Here is a 24,373-nt window from a genome sequence, read left to right as displayed (position 1 = left end):
GCCCAGTCCCATTTTTTTAATGGGAGTGCATTTTATTTCTCCTTCTGCCCTCAGGTGCCATTTCCTTTAGCACTGGTCTGTGCAGTCCCCTGGTGACTGTGACCACACCTCTGGTACCTGAACTCCTCCTGCTCTGTTAGTGCCCATGCAGCAGGTGCTTTGTGCTCTGTCCTGAAGCCATGAAAACAGGGATGTTTCCAGCCCGTTGCTCTTCCCTCTGTCACAGAACCCCTGTCCTGTGGAGGAGGGATGGAGGATGAGTTGGAGGAGAGCAGCAGCACTTCAGGTTCCTCTGCCTTCCTCTCCCCGTGGGGTGCTCTCTACGTGACTCTGGGGCTTGCCTGGGAGTGATTTCAGGCTCCAGATCAGTACACGGCTGGTGCTGCCAGTGGGGCTGTGCAAGTCCTGGTGGGTGGTGCTCAATGCAGAGTGGATGATGGTGAGCATGAAGGTTGGTGTAGTGGAAGTTTCTGTGCTGCCCTCCCTTCTCCCTGCTGAGATACAGTGCTCCGAGGTGCCTGTGCATCCATCCCACCCAAGGTTCAGGTGCTGGTGTCAGGCGGTAGGACCTTAAGCCTTTGGGGCTGTTCTGGGCTTTATTTTGATTATCTTTTTAGGGCAACTCGGCATGTTGTCTGTCCTCCCTTGGCGAAGATTCCTCTCTACCCCCACAGGTCCATTTGTGCAGATCCCAGGAAATCTCAGCCGTGTCCTGAAAGTTCTTGTTTCTTACTTCTTTCTCTCCAAGACAGGATCTTGGAGGAATCTGCTGTTAATTTTCGTGCTGCCCTGACCCACTCCTGTGGGATGAGCAGCCCCGTTGCCATCAGTTCTGCTCTGTGAATCAGGACACTCACAGCAGCAAGACGGGAGCCACCAGTGCTGGCACGAAAGCTGGAGGAAAGTTTGGGAATGGTGGGGGGAGAAGCAAGAACTGGCAGAATCTGAGCAACCAAAAGGCCACCAAATTTCTCATGTGACGTCTGTATCTTTGAAAATACCACTTAGCAGAAGGCTTGGGGCTTTGGTTGTGTTTGTTTTAATTAAAAACACCAAAGTAATGAGATGCTTTGCATGATAGGACTTTTTTCAGGCTCTCTTCTACCTCTAACCCACCCAAGTCATGGTGCTGTGCTGCGTTCTCCTGTCTGTAAGGTGTTGCCAGGCTGGGCTCTGCATTCCGAGGGCTGCCCCCGTTCTGCTCTTGCTGGAGCTGAGCATATGTGCTCAGGCTTTGAGTAATTGCAACAATTTGTTCTATATTTTCACAGTCTGGTCTGTCTCCTGCAAAGCAGAGGTTGGTTTGTTTGCATAATGCTTATTTTTGGAAGCAGGAGAGCTTTAGGAACAGGCTGACATATTTATTTTAGTTCCTCTATAATTTTTGTTAGGAGAATTCATGTGTATTCAAAAGAAGTTCATATATATATATATATATATATATATGGGGAGGGAGGAGAGAGGGTTGTTTTGCGTACCTTATTTTTTTCCCTAAGATCTAAATTACAGCTTTTCTGGACTTGGCTGAGAGAAGGCATGAATAAAGCCTAAATTGACTGAGTCAGCTGGTGGAGCATCACTGCAAGGAGCTGGGGCTAGAGACCTTGGAGACCCTCTGCAGCTCCAGCATAAAGATGAGTTTTACAGCCTTGTCCTGGCTTTGATGTGCAAATCTGAGCGACTTGGAGCCACCTGGGGATTGCACTTCATTGCTTAGTGTGTGCACTGAGGAAACTTTTTTCTAAGGGGAATCTGTTTGGGGTGCTCTACTGGAATGGCTTTGCCCGTCGTGCAGAAGGTGAAGGGCCAAGCATGATCCTCTTAAAAAAAGCTCTTCTGATGTGTGCTTGAGCACAGTTCAGGCTGCTCTTCAGCCAGCTGGGAGCCTGGACCTGCAGAGGAACAGCGATGGCAGCAGCTTTGGTGCCTCTGGGATGGTACCTGCTCCCCATTCCTTAACTGGTTTGCCTTGGTCTGATGCTGGGGCCAGCCTTTGGAGCACTTGGGGTTGTAAACGTGGCTTCATTCTGTATAAGGCTGCTTCTGCTCCCTCATGGGCCCCTCATCGTATGCTCCATTAGCAGCAAACGAAGGAGGCGCTGAACTCCCTGTCTGTGTAAGACAGATAACTTCAGATACTGGTCCCTGTCACCCCAGCCACTTGCTGCCTCGAGGAGCCCTGGACTGCCCCCCACATGTCCATGCCTCCAGCCAGTGTCACAGCATGACTGGTCTCTGAGAGTTGTACTTCAGTCTCTGTGTGTCTGATGGCCAAACTCTTCACTCCTTGTCCTCAAGGAGGATCCTTAATAGGCACTTAGTCTTGGCATTGACAGATCCTCAGTTAGATGACCTCTGATGATGGGATCTGCATGGTCCTGAAGCCCCACTATCCCCTGGAGCTTTGCAAATGCTTCAGCAGCCCTGGCTTGGAGCCATAGGTGAAGAACTGCAGCTCTTGGTGCAAGGACACAGGAAGGTGGCTGCTCTGCACAGGGTGTAGTAGCAACACCTTGTCTATACAGGGTGTGGAGATGATGTAAAGGGAAGCATTGGCATTCATGAAAGGTCATGTCAGCCTGTGGTGCCTCAAGTTCTTCAGTCTCCTGATGTCCAGGAGTGTCCCCTGTCCTCTTGAGTGCAGCCATCCTTCTGTGATACTAAATATGAAATCATACGCTGGCTGTGTTCAGACTCCTGTTTTCCTGGAGGAAGAGCTTCATTTCCCAGTTGCTTTTCTCTGTGTTGGGGCCACCTTCGAGCACGCTGCAGGCTCCCTTTGAGGGCATTAGTCTTCAAAAATCCCACTTTGTATGGAGTCATGCTTGGCCAAGAAGGATTTGGTACTGCCCCAGCTCTCTGCAATGCTCATCCCAAAGAAGGGAGGTGGTGGAAGGAGATGGAGCACAGAAGTCAAAAAATTACACAACTTGGAAGTGAAGTGAGGGATCAAGCTGTAAGAGCTTTCCTTGTAGCCACACAGCGGGGGTTGCTCACAGCCTGGTGTGAAGCTTCCTGAGGCAGGGGTTTCCTGTGGCTTTCCTTGGGATGCTCTTGCCCTTGGCAGGTGAATGCCTCCTTGGGTTGGTGCTGAGCAGCATGCGCAGGTGATGAGTGGAGAGAAGGCTTCGTGCAGAGGGCTGGGTGGTCACATTGCCCTGGTCTCAAGCTGACAGCTCCAGCTGAGAAAACATCTCTCCACTATTCTTATCTTTGGACAGCCTTGCGAAGAACTTGTGTCCAGGGACTGTGCCTGGCTGCCTGTGCTGTGGTGTCACTTGAGTGATGGTGACAAGAAAACCAGCTCTCCTGGAGTAGTGGCTCTTTGACTACTTGGGATTTCTGCAAGTGACTCTTCCTTTCTCCTGTACTGGTCCCTTCCATTTCTAGTCCTGCTCGCTTCTCTTTAGTTAAAACAATTTTATTCTTTGCTGGATCTTGTGCTAACATTTATAGTCTTTGTGAGAAGATTAATCAGGGGATGCTAGCAGGATGCTCTTTCAGGCTGAAATACCCTTTTTATTTTTAATTCCCAGGCTTTGTTAAGCAGGAGTGGCAGCCAGGAGGGACCCAGGCTGGTTTTGAAGGAGCAAAGTTTGCGAATGTCCATCACCTCTGTCCCAGAGGCTGGCAGGACAAGAGCACAGCAGCTTGGCCTCTTACCTGCTCTGTCTATGCAACACTTCATAAAAAAGCAAGCTGCTTGCCTGTGAGGGCTGAGCCTTCAGGTGGGAACAAACCTGTCTGCCCATGTGAGATGCAGTTGTGGACAAAAAGCCCTATGCTTTCTCCTGCTTTTTGTGTGCCTGGTGCGCTGTCTGCCCACATGGCACCTCACTGCCTGGGGACGGAGCCACCCCTCAAAAAAATCAGTGTGCCCAAGGCAAGTGCCTTCACAGTCGGGTGGGGCTCAGGCTGCTCCAGGCAAGTGGTTGGAGCTGTGGCCTGTTTACAAGGTATGAGGCATGGAAGGTATTTGTGTATTTGCTCAGGATGCAGAGGAAACTCCTGAAATCTCTCTGACAATACAGGAGGACGCACACTGGGAATGTGGGTTTGTTTTTGGAAGCAAGTGTGGATTTTGTTGAAATTCCTCTGTGTTGTGGGCTCTGGTGACCGGGTTAGTTCCCCGGTGGTGCCGGTGGGCTGCATGTCCCCACACTCAGCCTGTGGTGAGGGTTCAGTCTCAATTTGCAAACTGGGCCTGCAGGGAAGCCCCGTGCCTGGGATCGCTGATCCCAAAAGATGAGGCAGACTGAAACCACTGCAGTGATTCTGCCAGTGTGACCGTGACCAGGCGCCACCATGCCGGTGGGAGCGGGCACATGTTCTGTGAGTGCTGCATCACCCAGTGCTGGGAGCTGAGAGGACGGGAAAAAGTGTTATTCAAACCATTCCCAGGAAACTTCTTCTTTAACCCCATGAAGGGGAGTTGGAATTAATTTTTTTTTATGTCCAAGTTATGGCCTTATCTCTCTGCAGTCCTGGGTTTATCACGTCTTTCCAGAGTTCCTGATGTTATGTTCAAGGCTTGTGTGGCAGCCCAGGGCTGGCCCTGTTCCAGGAATGTGCTCCTTGCTTTTCCTTTTCTTTCTTTATATATGAATGTGATTGTACCAAACTCTCTGGTATTTCAGTGTGTTCTGTGCAGATTTTTTCACTCTTTAAACTCTACCTTATCCCCTCAACCTCATCCTGGTTAAACTCATCCTCAGCCCCTCAGTTTTAAGGGGAGCAAAGAGGTCACCAACCCAAGTCATCCACTTATGTGTCTTTGCACACAAAGATAAATGTAAGCTTGTTAAAACGGAAGACTATAGTTAGCAACACATGCTTTGTCATGGCCAAGTGCCATGAGAAGAATTCGTTATTTTCAATGGCTTGCACTTAACAGAAAATAGCTGACCTCTCTCCTGAGGAGCAACAGTGCTGGTAGATTGGTTGGTGTTTCAGAGCTTTACTAATCCAGTTGCTAGTAAAACAGAGCAAAACCAGCATACTCCTGAACCTCACTCAACTGATCACTCAATGGCATCTTGATCACTCAGCTGGGTCTTGCAGGGTTTTTGTGAGTGTTTTTCTTCCTTGCCAAGTGAATACTCCATACCTACCTCCTGTTTCTCTCCCAAACTCATCCATGTGTGCATTTCTCTGTTGCTTTTTTTGTGGGGGGGGGGTGTGTCCTGCCATGCCTGCTTTCCTTTTCCAGCCCTTTCAGCGCCTGCTCTCTTTCTCCCCAGCCCTTCCTCTCCTGAGGGCAGCGTGCCATGCTTCCCACCTTTGGGTGAAGCTTCCTACGTTCCAGCACCAGTGGCAGCCTTTCCCGCACCCCTGAAGCTGCCAGTGTGCCACCTGGGTCTAAGTCCCCTTTTCAGTCCACAGTGCCCCTTTTCCTATTGCCTGCCTGTCCTCCTTGTGAAGCGTTACAGTGCTGTTGGAGTTCACTGCTGCTCTTGTGTCCCATCTGAGCTGTCCCTCTTTGTTTCCGTGTCCTACCTGCGCTTCTTTGCTGCTGTCTCTGTGGACATGCTCATCTTGCTCTCCTCCAAGCACTGCTGGGCTCTGCTGCTGCCCTTGTTTTCCCCTTTTATGCCCTGTTTATGGATGACACCTCTTTGTAGTTGACAATACCCTTGATAACGGCAGTAACTTGCTGATTTGTTCCTGTGTCTGATTCCCACCCTGGGATGCTGGTACGGCTGTTTGTGTTGCACCTTAAATCAAATAGGGAAACTGATGTAGTTTTGGCCAAAAAGTACCAATCAACAAACCAGATATTTTCTGGACACAGGGTTTTCCAAGGGGGATCCTCTTGCAAGCACACTCTTGGCAGAGCCCTGCCCTGCTTTGGCAATGGTGGGAGCCCAGCAGGAGTAGGTGCAATGGGGAAAGGTGGTGTGTTCTGCTCCCAGCTGCTTGTTGGACCAGTGTGAGCAGTCGTGGTGGTGATAGCCTGGACTGGGTGAGCTGATGTGGCTGAAAATGAATCTATGCCGCAAAAAAAGTGGCTTTCACCCGGATCAGCTTCCCAGCCAGCCTGTCTGTGGTAGCCTGAACATCAGCCCTCTGTGAGGCTGCGTGGAGGTCAGCATTGCACAGTAGATGTTGTGGTGGAGAGAATTGAACCTTTTCATAGGCAGTTCAGGCTTATTTTGTGTTGAACTGACATCGTGCCTATCAATTTTGCATCCACAAAGAGTTGAGGAGCAGCCCGCTTTTTAGCGATGCATGACAGACTGCTCACCATTAAATACACCCACAGTTTTCCTAGTGGGGAGGTGTGATGTGCAATTAAACCCCCTCCCAGACTTGCCTGGTGGGAGGGCACACACTGACCTTCCCCAGAAAGCCGGATCAGAGCCAAGGACTGCACTGCCCTGCCAGCAAACACCACCTCTCCCACAGCTGTGCCAGCAGGGCTGAGCACCAGGAGCCCAGGCTGCCATTTGGGACACTGCAGTGCTGCCACTGTCAACCCAGACCCCTCCAAGGAACCACAGGCTGGCAGTGGGGTGGGGGGGGGGAGAGAGGGATGCAATGGGATCTCCCTTCTTCTGCCACCTGTCTGGGAACGGACGGCTCTTGCTGCTTCGCCCTTGCTAGGGAGCAGCTGGAGGTTGTGCTGCAGCAAGCTCCCAAGGCACCAGGCAGGAGCAGGTTTCAAGGGTGGCCACGGACCCGTCCTCTTTATACGGCTTTTATTAATAACAAAAATAACTTGGGTTAAATAGTGGACACTGCAGGAAGGAGGCCCTGATGCAGGGTGAAGGAAGAGGGTGGAGGGCCAGGACTTGGTGAGTGCAAGGAGAAACTGGGGGGCACGTATAGGTTTTATCTCTGTTTCCAGCTGCACGCTGGAGCCTGCTGCCAGGGACAGGATCACTTTAGTGGTAGCATCTCTCCCATGTGGGAAGAGACCTTGCTGGGGTTTGCACCCCCTTCTTCTGTTTACCTGGGCTCGCCAAAATGGCTTTGGTTACTGCACTGTGGAGGTGTTGGCTTTGCTGAGCATCTCTGCTCTCATTCAGGCCAGCTTTTTGGCGTGGGTGGGTCAGTGTTAAAGGCTGCCACGTATGAGAGCTGTGTAGCCCAACACCTCTGCTGCCACAAACCCATCACTCTCATCTGCCTGAAAACCAGCCCCACAGCACTGCCTGTATTGCTGTCTCACCAAGCCCTCGGCTGGGCCAACGTGGATGCTGGTGAGGGAGCCAGGGGCTGGAGAGGCTCCTCGGGGCAGCAGAAGGGTTATGCATCAGTGGCAGGCCGAGCCTGTCCTTTGGGTCACCTCACACCCAAAGGGCTACTGAGGGCTTTGTCCCATCAGCTAAGGAAGGAGGGAAAGAACTTGCAATGGGGTTGGTCTCATCCATCAGTCACTCCCTGCATTTATCTTTCAATCAAGCAAATGTGGGCTTCAGCCAGGGCCCGGGTGACCCAGAGGTCCCCTCCAGCCCCACAGCATGTGAGCCCTGCATGGACAGGCTGCCCCCATTGTTGGGAGCCAGAGGTTTGGTCTCCCGAGGTGGCATTAACAACAGGGTGCAGCTTCCAAAAGGAGCAGATCCTGCTTTGCAGATCCTCCCCGCTCTCGAGGGCAAGTTCCGCTGCGGATCTCGCCAGGCGCCGGCGCTCCTGCAATCGCACCAGCCCTTGATCTGAGTTATCAGAGCATCAGCAGACGATGCTCGCCTGCCCCATGCTGCTTGTCCTAGGCTGGTGAGTGGTGTGAGCTGACGTCAGGGCTGGGCTGGGGGGGTGACCTCCCCTTCCCTGTGCTGGGGAGCTGCTGATTTGGCTCGACCCCATCTCAAACCCTGTCCCTCGTCTTCCCCTGAGCTCCTTAGACTGTTGAATGGCCCCAAGCAATGCTTTGATCTGCAGCGTGGCTGCCTGGCCCAGAGGCAGCAGCTCTGTAGGACTCCCAGACAACCCATTTGGCTTGAGCCTCTGGCCCAGACTGATGCAGCTCTCATGTCCCTGCAGCTCGGACTGGGTGGAGATCATCGAGCCTCGCTCCCAGGAGCGGATGTACGTCAACCTGACCACCGGTGAGTGCGGCTGGGAGCCCCCTCCCAACCTGAAGGTACGCCAGTCGGACCAGAAGCAGTGGTGGGAGCTCTTCGACCAGAACAACAACCGCTTCTATTACTACAATGCTATCACACGGCAGACGGTGTGGCACCGGCCCCAGGGCTGCGACATTGTGCCCTTGGCGCAGCTCCAGGCTATGAAGCGCAGCTCCCAGCCCGACTGCCAGGGCCGGCAGCACCGGGGCAGCGCCGGCAGCGATGGCAGAAGCACCCCCATCCAAATGACCCTTCTGCAGGAGATGAAGGGCAAGGGGGACTGCGCTGCAGAGAAGAGGAAAGACCCTGGCAGGTAGGGAGAGCTTTAGCCTTCTCTTTTTATATCTAATGGATGGCTTCAGTTGCCAGGCAGGCACTGGCTGTGTGGCTAACTGGCTGGGAAGCTGTGCTGCCCTGAGAGGGTGCAGCACTGGGGCAAGGGTGCTGCTAGGCCAGTGATCACCTCTGCGTGCCCTCCTCTTGCCCCGGTACGGCTGTCTGCCTTCACCACTGCAGCTCTGCTTGCATGTCCCTGGTCTGGGCCAGGCCTCGTTTGTGTGAGGCACTGTAAAAACACATATCAAAAGACAATCATTGCTCTAGAGCCCTCTGTGCTGAACAGAAGGAGAGGGAACGGGCAGGAGTGTCACGTAGGGACGAGAGCTCTGTCGCACTCTCATGGTGGGGTTTGCAGGGATAGCTGAGCTCCTGTGCAGGGGCTTAGGCTGCTGCAGGGTGCATGTTAGCCTGCCTGCTCTGGCTCTTTCCCTCCCCACTCGCTCGGCTGCTTGCATGTGCTTGCAGCTTCAGCCAGGGCGGGAGGTGGGGCTGCAGGGACAGAGCTCCCGGACACAGTTACTTGATCACATCAAGCCCAAAATGAAAGAACGATAACGGGATGCTATTTTGTTTGGATAAGAGACTTTCTTACACTCAAACCAGTCTGACAACAATTGGCGGGTTTTTTGTATTGAAACTTTGCCAGCTTCAGCTGCACAAAAGCATCCGCTCCCCAGTCTCTGCAGGGACAGCCCATCTGCCTGGGTCACTGCTTGGCACTGCCCTGCCTCCCTCCTGCCCTGTCTAGGCATCATCCTGCCCTGAAGAATGTGGTACCAACAGCGGGGGAGGCCGTGCAGTGAGCAGTGTTGAATCACGCTGACAAGTGACTCACCCAAGGGCTAGAGCAAAGCTCAAGTGAGCCTGGCACTCCTGCCATCCATGCCAGGGCTCCTTGTCCCCACTTCTGGGAAATGCAGCAAACCAGGATCCTTTAATAGCTTGGTTTCTGGTTTGAGGTTGCTTCTCTGTGTGCCTGGTGCTGGCAAGGAGAAAAGAAAAAAGCCAAGATAATGAAAACCGTGTATGATGGCGATTCTGGAAAATATATGTCTGAAGCACCCTAAACTGTGGTTTATCACTTGTCTGCTGCCCCCTGCGAGATGCTCCTGTATTCACTTCAGATCTGCATGACTGGGAGACACTGGTGATGCACATAAAGAGCCCAGAGCTTTACTAGTGCCTCCTGCCCCATGAGCAGCCCCTCTGAGCTTCAGACCCATCCAGAGGATGATTCTTGCCCTGCCAGGAGAAACTCAAACAGTGAGAAATGCCTTAAGCTGAACCCCAGTAGCTCCCAGTTCCCTCTGGTCCCCCCCCCGGTGACCACAGGTGTGCCACAGGCACGTGGGATTTGTCATGAGCTGACCAGCTTCCCCTCCTTGTCCCTCTGCAGCCTGGCACTGTGGGGGAGCTGGGACAGGTACTGACAAACTGTCTCCAGGGGAGCAAGTGCAAGAGCCTTGCACAGGGCATAAAATATCCTGAGCTCCATGGGACCAAAGTATTTCTGACTCGGGCTCTCAGGAGGGGAACGTGGCCTCCTCTGCCTCAGTCTGGGAAATGGCTGTGCCTCAAGGGATAAGCGACACCAGCCCTTGGCCCTCTCGACATGGGCCCCATGGAGGCCCCCTCGTATAGGAGGAAGGGGAGCGATGTGGCATGAGCAGGGGTTTGCTTTACCTTTCCTTGCCAGCCAGGCTGGTGCCAGGCAGCACCTCAGGCATCACCGCTGGTTCTCCTGCAAGGAAGGGGAGTGGGAAGGGGTCCTCCCTTGCTCCATCCCAAGCCCGTGTTTTTTGTAGCAACCCTGGGGCACTTTGAGCCTGCGACAAACTCCACTGAAGGGCAAGCACTGGGAAAGGTGTGAGTGGCAGCTTGTTTGGGAGCTAACAGGCTGCTTGGACGTGTGAGGCTCTTCCAGACCCTCACACCAGTAAGCTGACAGCATTTGCCTGTGGAAGCTGCGTTGTTGGAAGCAGGAGACTGAGCACTGTTTCCTTGCTCATCCAGTATGTGTTGTCGCTGCTATTTGTGAGTGGGGGTTGCATGTCCGGTTATGGTGTGGAGAACAATTTCCTTACGCGAATCTGACACCCAAGGAGAGATTTCTTGTCTCTTGCTAGCTCGTAAAATGTTGAGCAGAGAGCTGAGCCCAAAGCCAGTGTTCCCAGGTGGGATCTAATGCTCTTGCTGGGATGTCTGATCTAGTAACGGCAAAAGAACACAAAGCTTGTCAGCTCTGTTGTCTGTGGTGTTCTCCAAAGACAAATAGAAGTGTGTCCTCTTCCTTCCCTCGGCAGGGATACAGCTGCATAAACAAAGGGCAAATACGTTGAGTGCTGTTGGTAGCATTTGACATCTTTATAGGTACCTGCACCCAAGACGGTTTTGCCTTTCTTTCTAATGGCAGCACAAAAGATTTGTTGTTCTTACCTTCATGTTTGTCATCCCATAATAGATGAAGAGGCCAGAAGAGACATGGTCCCCAAGAGGGGCCTCCTGCAAGCACATGCCACAGAGAGCTGGGGGAAGGGATTTCATCCTTTTTTTTCAGTAATACTTTGTGGTTGAGGTTGTTTTTTTTCTTTTAGCAGACTGTTTTTTCCCACCCTTCCTCTCTTGTGCCTTCTGTCAGCACTGCTAAACCTGCTGTGCTCACTGTCCTGTCTCGGTGCTGCTGCGCCAGCCTCAAGCAGAGTGGAAACTCTCCCTGGACAGGCGGGCACTGCACCGCCACTCCTTGCTGCCTGTTCCCTCCGTCTACGTGCCAATCCCACCCTCTCCCTCCCTGCCCCACTGCTCACTGCTGCTCTTCTAGCTCTCTAAAGTGCACCAGCTTGGAGCAGCCTTCTCTAGACACTGTCCTTGGCTTCCCTGGGTGACACAGGGAGGTCAGTTCCCCTGGGGAAATGGTAGCTGTTTGTGGAGGGGGGAGATGCTGCTGTGATCCCTGGAGCCTCCTGGGGATGCTCTTCTGCCTGAGCACGTGCTTTTGCTCCCGTGTTGGTTTTTGGCTGCACTTCCTGGGGCTGCCCAGCTCAGCGCCGGCTCTGCTTCTCCTTCACCCGAGCAAGGACAGCAGGTGACTCCTGCCTTACAGCTCCAGACCCCTCCTGAGCACTTGGGATCCTGGTAGGAAGGAAGACAGACTCTCTCTGGGGAAGATGGGGACCAAATGATCCTTTCACGTGCTGGAAGGCTCTGCAAAGGATGGATGTGTTCCCTTGGGGACCGTGAGACCAGCCTAGGGCTGAAAGCAGCTGGTAGCATTTTGGAAGTGTCTTGTGAGCTGCTGCAGCTGCACTGGAGTTTGCTGGAGCTCCTTGGGCCTCGTGGGTGAGAAAGGGCTGGGCACGGCAGAGGACTGAAGAGGACAGTAGAGCTGGGAGCGGAGCTTGTGTGCTGCATTCGGACACGCCATCAGTCAGGGCCAGGAGTGGGCTCTGCCATCCCCAGCCCCACTGTCCGTGCAGACTGGCTCTTTTCCTCTTCTTCCTGTGGTTCTCCCAGCATCAGGGACTTGTTTCAGGGTGGGGTTTCCAAGGTTCCCCTTGTGATAACAACGCATCTCAAATCCTCCATGTAGAAATCCACCATCCCTGGGAACATCCCATCCTCCAGAACAGGAGAGGTGTGGGTCCCTTCTGCATGGGCAGTAGATTGTGCTGCCCGTCCCCTCCTTGCTCACCTTCCCCAGGGCTCAGCATCCTGGGCTGGGAGGGAGAAGTGGCTTGGTGTTACCATGCTGGGAAGGTGTGCTGAAAGGGGAGTTAGGGGGGACCTGTGACGTGAAGCCTGTGAGGTTGGCTATGAAGGTACCTCTGCTCTTCCCAGTCTAGCTTGCCTCATTATGGGCTTACATTTCTCAAGGCCCAGCGTAAGTGATGCCAATGTTAAGTTCTTTACAATTAGGCCAGAGACACCATAAGGATTCCTAATACAGGCTTGTTTCCTTCTTGTGCTGCTGGCCTTGGGGCTGGGCATTTAAACACCCCGTGCTTTGCACGTGTTCACAGAGCTCTCCTCGGGGCCATGTGGACCTGGGTTCGGGTGGGTCACCTCCACGGGGTCTTCATCCCTGCCTCTGGTGTGGGCACTGGAGGCAGCAGTTGCTGCTGAAATACAAACATCCCTGTTCCTTCACCTTTGTCAGAGCACCAGGAAAATGACTGCTGGAGAGGGCAGAGCTGAGGTCCAGGGCTTTTTCTCCAGGCACCGGGGAGGGAAGAGCAAACAATGGAGCTCTGGAGCCTGGGAAGAGCTGCCGGATATGCTGGGCCTGCTGGAGCTGGGTGCGGGCTGGGAAAGCCAGCGCTGGGTTGCAGTGTTTATATTGGAGCTACTTGAAAGCATTCCTCGAAGGAGCTGTCTCAGGGGACTCGGCAGGGTCTCTGCTGCTGGTGGCTGAGGAGCACGGCTGCAAGGCTCTGTTGGGATGTTTCTACACCACTGGCTTTGCTTTCTATCAGGGCTTTCACTGCTCAGAAGGACAAGGCTGAATCTTTTTCCATGCTGGGAAGTCAGGGAGACCCCATTCTCCTCTGCTTAGTCTTTTAGCAGCCTGGGGATGGGGTTGAGGGAAGCTGTATCCAGACATGGCCCCAGGAGATCATTCATGGCTCTGAAAATGGTTCTTTCAAAAAAACCTCTTTCCTCTGATCTCTGGTGGCTGTGGAGGCCAGAGGTGGCATTTTGTGTCCAACATGAGACTGACAGGCCAAGTGGGATATGGCACAGCTTTAGAGAACTTTTCCATCACATTCACTTACAAACTTCCTGGTCAGGGGGAGCATGGTGGCTGTGGTCAGGCTGGAGCTTGGCTCCCTCTGGCCTCAGTGACACCAGAGTGGCACAGCTCCCCTGTCTCCTCCAGCCCTGTGAGACCCCCTTGGATATCCTGGTGGAACCATGCAAATTCTTGGGTACCTGGACGAGTCCTTGCATCCCGAATTGCACCTGGGGAGGAGTGGTGGCACAGTGGCCTTGCTCGTCTCCTGCCTCTGCACCTTTGCAGCCCACCCTGCTTGGCCGCTCTGCGTGGCTGTCATGCCAAAGATCCCAGTGCCATCGTCCCCTGAGAGCTGCCTGAGCGCCACTGGGCTCTGCCACCCCCGGGGGTTCGCAGCACTTAGTCTGAAATGGGCTGGGCTGGATCCCAACGCCAGCTTTGCCCCTCAGCCTGAAGGAGGGAAATTGAGTCTGCAGAGGCAGCGGAGCCTGTTTCTCCAGCCGTGTTGCCTGTCGGGGCGCAGACCGCAAAGGCCAAAAACCTGCTGTGGGGAGGCTTGCTGCCTGTGGCAGAGCCCCTTGCCTCGTTGCTGTGGCTGTCTGTCTAACCTGTCCTGCTGTCCTGCCAGCTGGGCTCACGGCATCTGCGGAGCAGGCGCAGGGAGAGCCCTGCGCTGGCACGGAGCTCCTGCTGCTCCCCACCACATCCCGCCCGTGCCGAGGCCCCACCCTGTCGTCCCGTCCCAGGCAGGGGAAGGTGTGGGATGCCTTTCTCCCGCCCTGGTGAGGTGACTCGGGGCAGCAAGGAGCCGTCATGCTTCAAGGTGCCTGCTGCCCTCCATCTGGTGCTGGGTTGCAGGTAGGCAGCTTGTCTTCTGGGGGAGGCTGTGAGCACAGCACCCTCCTCCTTTTCTGTATCAAATCCCTCATTGCTCATCTGAGGGCCAAAATCTGTGCTTTGCTCTTTTTCCAGGATGCAGGGCGGAAGGTCATCACCAGCTGAGGTCCCACAGGACCCTAAAATCATAATGTCACACTGGGGCAGGAGCCTGTCTCTGGAGGCTGGGCTGGTGGTGCTGTTCAGGTGCCCAGCCCCGCACCCGAGCAGTGACAGATCTGGACGTGCCCAGTGCTGCTGTGTGGGTGCAAATCGGGACAATCACTGATATGACTGATTGGGCAGGAGGTGGTGCCACTGCCCGCTGTGCAGGCGGGGAGAGGCTCCTCACTGCAGCCTGGAGCTGATCGAGGAGGCAGCAGAGCTTTGGGCTGAGTTCCTGCCCCTCCAGACGGGTGGGGGTTTAGTGAGCACCGGGCACTAGTGGGCCTGCTGATCCTGGGCAGTACCAGCGCGCGCTGAGCCTGCACGGGGGGACGAGTCTGGTCGTGCCATGCCTGACGGAGGTGGGTCTGCCAAGCCTTCGCTGAGCGGGTGGTTCCGCTGCGTGCGGAGCTGGCTGGAGGTGCAGTGTTGTAGGTCAGGGAGAGGAATCATCTCAGGAGGTGGCTCATGGGATGTGGGGTCCAGCGCCTTCCCACAGGGTTATTTTCCAACCCCCCTACAGCTGGGGGTCTGTCAAGGGAGGGGGACACACCCACAGTTCGGGGACTGTGGTGCTGCAGGGCTGTGGCTCTTCTCCCCTGGGCCCCAACAGTTGGATAGTGCTGGGCCAGATGTGATGCTGCTCCAGCCATAGTGTTTAAAATTAAAATCACGCCCATGTGATCACTCCTGGCCTGCCTGCCGAGTCAGGAGCCTGTGAGTGGCTCAGTTCTGCTTGTCGTTGACATGGCTCTTTGCCAGTCTCACTTCCCTGCTGCGGAACGACCTGCTGGTACAACCAAAGCGGAGAGGTAGGTGGTGGGGTGTCAGAAATGCTCATTTAAAAGCCTACCAAATGTTGCTGCTCTGGTTCTTCCTGTTAGTCCAGGAGCTCTTCGAGGAATAACCCGGGTGTTCAGCAGCACCTCCGCTTGGGATCAGGGCTTGGCTGCATGCAGAAGGGACACAGTGGTGCGAGGAGCAGTCCCTGCAGCCCCCAGGGGGGGATGCCTGGTGGGTTGCAGGGCGGTGTGTCCTCACGAATGCCACCCCCATCCTGCCGTTACCACTGGCTGTTCCCTGCCCGCATCCTCGCTTGGTGCGGCTGGTGGTCACCCCTCGCTCCAAGCATTGCGCCGTCGGGAAGAGGCGTGCAGAGGACAAGCCACTGATGGCAGAACAGGAGTGGGAGAGCGGGGGCTGTGCTTGGTGGCAGCTTGGACAGGTGGAGGGAGCCCAGTCCCAAATCCCTCGGTGTTTCCTAAGCAGCTGCTCTTGGGCCGGGGCTCGGGTCAGTCCTGGGCTGCGATGCTGTGAGCGGCAGGCGGCGGCTGGGCAGGGGCCTTCCTCACAGCGGTGGCAGCTCCATCTTGAAGCAGTGTCAGGAGCCCCCTTAAAGTAAAACTCTTTGTGCTTCAGCGGGAGATGCTGGGGGAGGTCCCCAGAGCACGGGGGACCCCAGCATGGGAAGCAGAGGATGGCAGGCCTTTCTCAAACCCTCTCTGGTCACCTGGATAGTTGCACGAGGCAGAGTCGCGTGTCTGTCATGGGGAAGGAGCAGAGGCAGTGGCGCAGCACGGTGCGGCGGGGGCCTTTGGACCCTGGCTGGGAGCCAGCTGCTGCGCCCGCGGTGGGGCAGCGCCGGCCTCACCCGTGCTTCTCCTGGTGCCGCTGTGCTGAGGTGGGATTCACAGAGACGCAGTGCTGTCGGAGAGGATGTTTTGCCAAAAATATGGTAAGTGGTGGATGGGAACGGAGCACACCACCCCCTTAGGAGTGGACTGATTGGGAGCAGACATGGGATATTGGGTGTCGGGTAGGTAACTGGGGAGGGAGCAGGTGAAATAGGGCACCCACGGTGACATGGGGCTGCTGCTGTGGGCAGACGTGTGCTGTTGGCGTGGTGTGTGGGGAGAGCAGGGTGTGAGCAGATGCACCTTTGCTGCTGGGAGAGCCATGGGGGGAGGACAGCCAGAGCACCCCCACAGAACCCGTGTGAAGGACGCTGGGATCCAGAGGGTGAAGGGTCTCTGGAGAGCAGGAGCAGTGTGCAGGAGGGTTGGGGTGTCTGGATATCTTGGGGCTTGGCGGGGCAGCATCACTAAGAGGCAGCTCTGGGCATGTGGTGGAGATGAGTCCGTCTGGCAGTGCAGGGGCCGTGCAGGACGGGTCAGCAGCATGGGATGGGGAACAAGTGTAAAGGTTCAAATAGAGCAAAACAGCTGTGAAGGTGTTATGGGAACATCTCCTGTTGCAGACGGGGCACTCGCAGCGTACCCTCAGGTCTTACCCAGTGATGGCTGCTAGTGGATACGGAGAGGGAGGGTGCAAAATGGGGCCAGGTTCAAGGGGGCCTTCCTGGGCACAGTGGTGCCTTTGAAGACCTGGAAACTCGGGCTGGTTTAACAGCCTTTCCATTCTCTTTTCTTCAGAGCTTACAAATACAGACCAGCTACAGCCGCAGCCTTGACAGCAGGAGGTTATTACACTGCAGAGTACACCTTTGCACTGGGATGTTGCAGTGGGCATGTTGGGTTGTGATGGATCCTGAGTACCACCATGGGTCAGAGGCTACTCCCAGCAGAGAATTTCACAGCCTTGTAAGCTGGGCAGGGCCAGTAGGTTTGGCCAAAGGAGCCAGATCTGAGGGCCTAGACTGGGAGGATGCTCTATGCAGAGGCTTGGTGGGTTGTGTGGGAGTGTAACACGCATCCCGTGAGCCGAGGACGTCTGGCCCCGTACACCTCCCATAGACCTTATAGGTTTCCTGCAAAATAAACATGCATTTGGAAACTTAGATCAAAAAAAAAAGTCTGGAAGGACTGTCATCATAGTTTGACAATCCAAAGGCAGATGCTTGGCATTATTTTCCAACTCTCTGCTTGAGTGATCCAGTATAGCTTACTGGTCTTCAGCTGGTTGTTCTGGGTGCTGTGCTAGCTAATGAGCCTTGGGAAGCGTAGGTTGTTTCCTAACTCAGTGCTGCTGATACCAGACAGGTTATAGTATGATGAACTTGTTTCATCTCGTTGTTCTGCTGTTCATGTCTTAGAAATTTATCATGTGTGTAACAGTGATGCATTTCTGATTTGGGAAGGGTGATCTCCAAGAAAAAACAATGAGGAACTGATAAAACTGGTTGGGAAATCTCCAGGCACTTTGAGACTAACAGCCTGGTATTTGGGTAGAAATAAGAGGATACTTTAGTTAATACAGTTCTTAAATAATTCCCTGTGTTTGTATCTTTCTTCCTTCAGGGAGACTCCTACCCACTGGCAGCCTCTGCCAGGCACAAAAGCAGCCATGTTGGTCAAAGTGAACAGTCTGAGGCAGATACAGAGCTCTTCAAACAGTTCGCTTCAGCTGCAGAGTGCTCCAGAGGCCAACGGCCAGAAATCTCTTCCAAAACCAGCCATATATGCTCAGCCTCAATCCACGTCCCAGAGCCCTGGAGCAACAAAGCAAATGCCTACAGGAGAAACAAAGCAGTCTATGCAGATCAAGAAGACAGAGAATGGTGGGTTTTGCCTAGTGCTGATGAACGGTCCAACTTCTCAAACACCTCCAAGGAGCCAGACAGGAACCCCCCAGCCTGCATCTCCCAAGTATGCCTCCCCTGCACCTATATACGATGAGCCATCTTTGGAGTCTCCAATTTATGATGAGCCACCAGTAGATATGGACACTGAAAGTGTCAGTATGAGTGGGATGTCACCACCAAGGTCGCCAAGCAATAGCTTAAAAAAGCAGCTGCAGCCAACAAAATTATTACAGCATCCAGGTATGCAGCAGCAGCAAACTGGAAAGAAGCATGCAAGAAATCCCTCTTCCACTGAATACAGCCCAGCTGGCAGAGAATATATAAAACACATGGTCAATGTTGATCAGTCTTCCAAACTCTCCCACTCTTCTGCTGCAACAGCTGATGCCTCTACTAAACTGCCTGGTCAGCTTACTTCAAAAGACAGCTTCAAGCAGTCCTGGAGGATCTTGGAAGCCAACGTCCTCAAGAACATGGAAGCCCACCACAGTCGGCAGAACAGCCTGCAAACGCAAGAGTACCCAACTGGTATAAGCCATCAGGATTCTGGTTATTCAACTGGCCCTTCTCCAAGCTTGAGAAAAAGGAAAGGAAGGAGGCAAGGAACAGCTCAAGGAAGACCTGGCTCTGTGGGCAGCAGCAGCGAGCTCACGGCTTTGAATGATAAGCTGATCGCTGAGATGCGTGCTGTGGTGGGCAGGTCAGCAGCCTGCAGGGGAAGCAAAGCCAGCCTTGATGCTGAAAGTCTGGAGAGTGGCATCCCAGCAGAGAGCAGCAAAGTCAGGTTTCAGTCCGACCACTTGAAAAAATGCATCAGCCGGAGCTCAAGGGACGACGTCTCAGCTAGTAATAGGTCTCTGTATAGACAGGGCCTGGAGAGCAGGGGCAGCTTTCTCAATGATGTGGCTGCTCCACAGGACACAGTGAGGCAGAAGAGGACTTTTGAGAAAATAGATTCTCTAGAAAAGAATGTGACCAGCCAGACAAGTTTGGCTTTGTCAGATGCTGCGCGCCACTCCTCCCAGGTAACTCCCCATCTACACCAGGTTGAGTTGCACGCCTTTGCTGGACTGCTGTGGCGCAGAGCCGAGTACCTGGTCTGCTCCCGGGTGGGTTTAGTGGTTGTGCTGCAGGCGGAACACGTCTGTGCCTGCAGAACAGCAAATGGGGTCACAAAGCTTCACAACTTTGCAGCTGAAGACGCCATTTCAGGCCACTGATGTGAGGGGAGGGGGAATTGTGGAGGGGCTCGTGTCCAGCAAGGCCTCAGCACTGCTGGGAGCTCTGCTGTGTTGTTTGTGTAAATCTGCTGCCTGATCATTTTACTGGCACTCGTGTCTTCTTTGGCAGCCCTTGCCCCTCACATGTCTTTTCTGGGATAGCCAGAGTTGGTGGGGTACAGGATGCAGGTGTCAGGATTTGCATGGCCACATGGCAGTGTTTTCTCTTTCTTCCTCTCCTTTTTCTAACAGTTCCTCGTGTTCTGTTCTCTCTTCCGACTGTTCCTGAGCATTGAATGGAAATACTCAGAAAACCTGTGGCAGTGACTCTAGCATCTAACATTTGGAAATAGCTGTTTTAAAGCCTGTTAGTGTGCCTGCACAAGTGGAGTAGTTTTTCTCTATAACAGCACCTCTGCAGAAATTAGTTTGCTATCTTTTCTCCTGTTTGGATTTGAAGGAACCTCCTGCTTCATGGTTTTAGTTCAGATTTCAGTCCTACATAGGTGATTTTATATCCTGTGAAGGTTTTGTCCTTTTTCTCTTTGCTCACTCTTCCAGTTATTTCACTCCTGCTGAACAGCCTGAGTCTCTGCATCTCTTCTGTGAGGCACAGCTGATGACAATCCTCTAGCATAAAAACTGACTATTTTAACACTTAGTTCTGTCTTCTCTCCTGTTCGCTAGTCCACGACCTTTCGTGGAGAAACTTGGCAAAGCTCCTTGACCATTTCAGATTATTCTAGTAGACCTGTGACATACAACTTTTCCCTAAAAACCAGGCTGACACCTCCCCACTGTATCAAATTTATGTGTGTGTGTGTTCTCCTCTTTTTTGTAATTTCTGATCGATAGAGCCCTGCTTTCACCTGAAACCCTTTTTAAAACTGAGGTCACGTTCCGGTGTTTTTCATTTTTCAGGCACAGGGCCAGTTTGAGTTTACGTGACTTGTGTGTTACAGTTAATAGTTCAGCAGTTTCATTTCACAGCCTCTTTAGACTTGTCGGAAGGCTGCTATCCGGTCTGCAGAATGTGTTACACCTCATTGCATTGGCGGAGAGAGCTGAGACTTGATGTCTTGATTATGCACAAGAGATGGTGGATTGGCTGTGAATGGCCTTGAAAATTAAGAAAAATTCATGTAGGATGGAGAAGGAGAATACAGTAGAAGATACAAGGAGATGGATGTTGTGGTAAAGGCAATCAGTCAATAAGTAAATACTCTATTTACAGAAATACTGTGAGATGTAAGAGTCCAAGTAAGGAGGGGAGGAGGTTGCAGAGAGTACGGCAGCAAAACCGCTGCCTTGGCTGAAAATGGCACAGCTTGAGTCACCAGCAATGTCCTGTGCTGGACCTGTGCGATGGAGAGGAGAATTGGAAGACGAGGAGATTCATTATCTGAAGAGGGTGGGCAGAAGTTCTGGGACAGGCTGAGCAGAGGTGGATGTGTACTGTCAGCACAGAGATAATAGCTGGGTAGTTGTGTGAACGAGACTTGAGAGATAAACTCTAGAGAGAGAAGAGGAAAGAACCAAGAGCTTGTTGAACCTCTAGAGAGTATGAAAAGGTGGATCCTCAGAAGTAACATGCTGAAAGAGCAATTAGGGTGGTAGGAGGGAAACCAGCCCCTGGTGTGGAAGGTGGATTGAAGGAGACTGAGGATGGAGATGGCAGAGAAGATCTGCAGGCACGGATTTTAGGCAACATGTTGAGTGAATTCAGAGAGAGTGAAGAGGGATAAAACTCAAGGGATAAAAAACCAAAATGAAGTAGAAAAGCAGGAGAAATGATTGTGCCCCAGGCTGGCAATAAGAGGTGGAGTGTGATATGTGCTAATCCCATCATGCGCATGTAGGTACATGTTGGGTGTATGATAGGGAGGGGTTGGACTGCACAAGCCTCTGCCGTCAGTTCAGTAGTTCCTCCTTGCTGAGAAGAAAACACTGACTTGCTCTAAATGTTTGAGAACTAATGCGATTTTGGGTTTGACTGTAGGCCAGGACCAGAATAGTGTGGCATGCAAGTTAAAGGTGATCTGCAAAGAAGGAAAATGCATGTCTTATTTCACTTTTTCCACTTCAGAACCAAAATTTACAGGATTTCTGTTTCTTTGTCCTCCTTTAAAAACCAAGAACCTCAAGATTATCTTGTTTGGCTTTTCCCTATTTGCTGGAGATCTCCTTGGAGAATGTAGACCAAAGCATGGGCTGTTTAGCTCTTAGTTGCTATACGTGGGAATTTCAAGTCCAACAAAAAAGTCTCTTTCCTAAAACAGCTTGTTGGGTGTTGGAGTTCAGTATGAGTCCCAGGCTGACATTTCTATCCAAAACAGAGAAGTCTGGATGGGCAAAATAAGTGTCTTATTTTCACAAGCAGTTATTACACATCATTTTCTTGGGATCAGTACTACCAAAGCTCTAATTATCTAGTTGTCTGTAGCGATCACTGGGGAGGAAGGATGGACAAGGCTCCATGTAAAAACTGCATACAAAGTCTGAAAGGAGGGAAGGTCTTTGTCTCTGCTGCTTATCTCTGTGAACTTGTGATCAGTGGACTTGTCCCTGGAGCAAATGAGTTTGATCACTGCAGACTGCAGGTGGGGCGTGGCTGTCCCTAGTTCACTGAGAAGAAAAACCAACCCAGTACCTGTGAACAATTCTGATTTCATTTGGGGAAGGTTATGCCTGTCTTGGGTAGGAAAACATGGTAGGGAGCCCATTGCAGAGGTGTCCCTGAGTCTTGCGCAGTGGTGCTCACTGAGGCGCTGGGTCTGTGGCCACTGCCTGTATCTCCCCTGCGGGTGCTGAGGACCAGGCCCTGTTTGGCAGGAGGTCGTGGTGTGTGCGTAGGGTGCTGGGAGAGCTGGCTCTGCTAGTGGTGGAAGTTGACTGATGCAAATATCAGGGTCTCATTCACTTCAACTCAAACATGATTTATCCTACTTGGGTGACAGCCTTGCCTATCAAAATAGCTGTGCCTGTGCTCCACTGTGCCTCTCTTAGCTTCTCTTGTCCTGTGTGTGTGTCTGGCCAGCATTTCCATTGGGAAGGTCAGAGTGGAATTGAGATACATGTTTTCAGTGCCTCAGTGCAGAGGCTGTCCAGGCCCAGGCTGCCCAAAGCTCAGCAGCTCCTGCTAGTTGCTAGCCATGTTGATTTGATTTTGTCTTTTTTTTAATTGCTAGAACTTGGAAAAATAGTAAAGGCAGGAACCAGCTGGGATTGTAGGAGCCACAAAGGGTAAAGGTAACAAAGGGAGAAGGAAACAGTGCTATTACTGCTGCGGCTGTCTAGTTCTGCCACCTCCTCGTGTTCTCCACCCACCTGCTGGGCTCCTGTGGCTCTGCAGGAACCGAGAGGTGAACAGTGGGGAGAAACTTGGCTCCTTGGCGTGTGCTTGGTGCCACAGAGCTGTAGTGCTGCTCTGGGAGTCAGCCCAGCTCCTGCTTGGGCTGTCCCCTGGAGCTCTGGGACAACTTGGACAATCAGCCCTGGTGCTCCATGTCCCAATGCTTCCTTTGGGGACAGTATCAGTGTGCAGCTGTGCCAGCCAGGCTCTTGCAGAACTACAGATGTCAGCCACTGATTCTGCACAAAATCATGTTTTGTACAGATTCACCATTTTGCAGTTGCTGGTAGCTTCATGACTCACTGTTGATAATTTTCTTAGCAGGGTAGGGAGTCACCTAAGCTGCTCTTAACACATCTGTTCTCCTTTGCAGCCCGGGACAATAGAGCTGGACCCTAAGCAGGAGAGCAGTGGCCAGTCTGGCGGCTGTGTAGGGTATCACTTCCCTTACAATACTCTACGGAAGCCCATCTCTCAGAGCAGCATGGCAGACTGGGCTTCTAAAAACCTGAACATGCACACGCAGGGCATCTTCCGCCGAAGGATCTCCATCTCCAACATGCTGTCCTGGAATGGAGGCTCTATCAAAAAGCCAATGCTCATCACTAGCAACCGCACCATCAAAAAAGAGGCGTGTGAGATGTTCAAACTGGTGCAGAGCTACATGGGAGATCGTCAGACTCGCATGGACCAGAACCACGTGGCGCTGGTCACGGTCACCAAGTGCTGGAGCATGCAAGGTTTACGGGATGAGCTCTATATACAGCTGATTCGGCAGACCACAGATAATACATGCTACAGAAGTCTGGCATGGGGCTGGGAACTGATGGCCATCAGTCTGGCCTTTTTCTCCCCATCACCCAAATTTCAGTCTTATCTGGAAGGTTACATTTATCGCCACCTTGACAGCGATGAAAACAGTAAGTGCCTCATGCATACCCCCTCTGTCCCCAGCAGCATTCTGGTGGGTTGTGACACTTATTCAGGGTTGTCTGGTTTTCAAAACCACAGGTAGTCACCAGCCAGCGCTGTGGTTTATGTCAGTGAACCCAGCACCATGTGCTGGGCAAGTTCATCCTTCCTTGGCAGGGTGAAGTTGCCACCAGCTCATCTCCCTGCAGTTCTCACTTGTGTCTGGCAAAGAAATGCCAGCCCTAGACCGTGCTCATCTCACCGATCAGCATGGCAAGGTCAGCACTGAAAAGAGCTGATTTGGACCTGCCAAGGGCAGAATTTCTTTGGGTTCTCTGAAGACATGATTTGCTTCAAAGCTCCTTCAAGCAGGCAAAAGAAAAGATGAATGTTAATACAGAATTTTTTGAGGGAGCCATTGTAAACATTATGAACTGGCCTTAGCTTGGGAGATCGTTGGGGCTCTTGAAGGCTGCTGGCTTTTGTTGTGAAGAGATGTGATTTATCTGTCTTTCAGAAGCCTTGAGGACCATCCCAGCATATATTCAGTTATTATCCCAATTTTAAATTGCTACAGCATCCTGTGCAAAAAATAAAAAAACAAAACACCAAAAAAAACAGGTGCCAGCCTGGAGAGTATTTATTGGCTGATTTGTCACTATTTCAGCAGTGCTGCTGTGTCTTCTCCAGTCTCAGGCAAGAAACCAGAGCACCTGTTTCCACTTGGGGCTTCAAATGCAGGTTAAAGCCCCCGCAGATCTCCAGGGCAGGTGCAGAAGTTCTGCCCCTGCTAGCGAGTGCAGTGCTGGAGCTGGCTCCTAGGGGCAGCAGTGGTGCAGTGCCAACCTTTGCCTTCTGGCTTCGTGCTCGTAGCCTTAACGTGGGGTTCCTTCAGTGAACTACTGGATGTGCAGTGCTGGTTCGGGTTTTCATGAGCATCGTAAACCCTTGTCTTGTTGCTTCTCCCAAAAACCATTCCCTCCAGCTACGCTTGGCCCAGGAGTGAAAAATCACCCTGCCAGCACCGGTGTCCAGGCAGCAAGGAGGAGTAATCTGAACTATTTGAGTGGGTTGTTCCTTCTGCTGGTATTTAGACAGTAAGTTTATTTAGGTATAAACTTGCTGCCTGGAACCCTTCTCAACTATTTGGCCATTTGGAGAAGCTGA

At 52.7% G+C, this 24,373-nt stretch overlaps 1 protein-coding gene across 2 annotated transcripts in view; it reads left to right on the top strand.

Moving 5' to 3' along the window:
- Nucleotides 1-24,373, top strand: part of LOC141951587 (rho GTPase-activating protein 39-like) — a 56,560-nt gene that overhangs the window by 18,981 nt on the left and 13,206 nt on the right. For both annotated transcript variants that reach the window (XM_074888047.1, XM_074888046.1), the window contains exons 2-4: nucleotides 7,987-8,382; nucleotides 17,439-18,747; nucleotides 22,668-23,214. In XM_074888047.1, the coding sequence (XP_074744148.1) occupies nucleotides 7,987-8,382; nucleotides 17,439-18,747; nucleotides 22,668-23,214 (2,252 nt within the window). The remainder of the gene's footprint in view (nucleotides 1-7,986; nucleotides 8,383-17,438; nucleotides 18,748-22,667; nucleotides 23,215-24,373) is intronic.

The sequence above is a fragment of the Strix uralensis genome, chromosome 18 (genome assembly GCF_047716275.1).
Source record: "Strix uralensis isolate ZFMK-TIS-50842 chromosome 18, bStrUra1, whole genome shotgun sequence".
NCBI classification, from domain to species: domain Eukaryota; kingdom Metazoa; phylum Chordata; class Aves; order Strigiformes; family Strigidae; genus Strix; species Strix uralensis.
The sequence above is the reverse complement of the archived record's forward strand: the minus strand, read 5'-3'. Positions and strand labels throughout refer to the sequence as shown.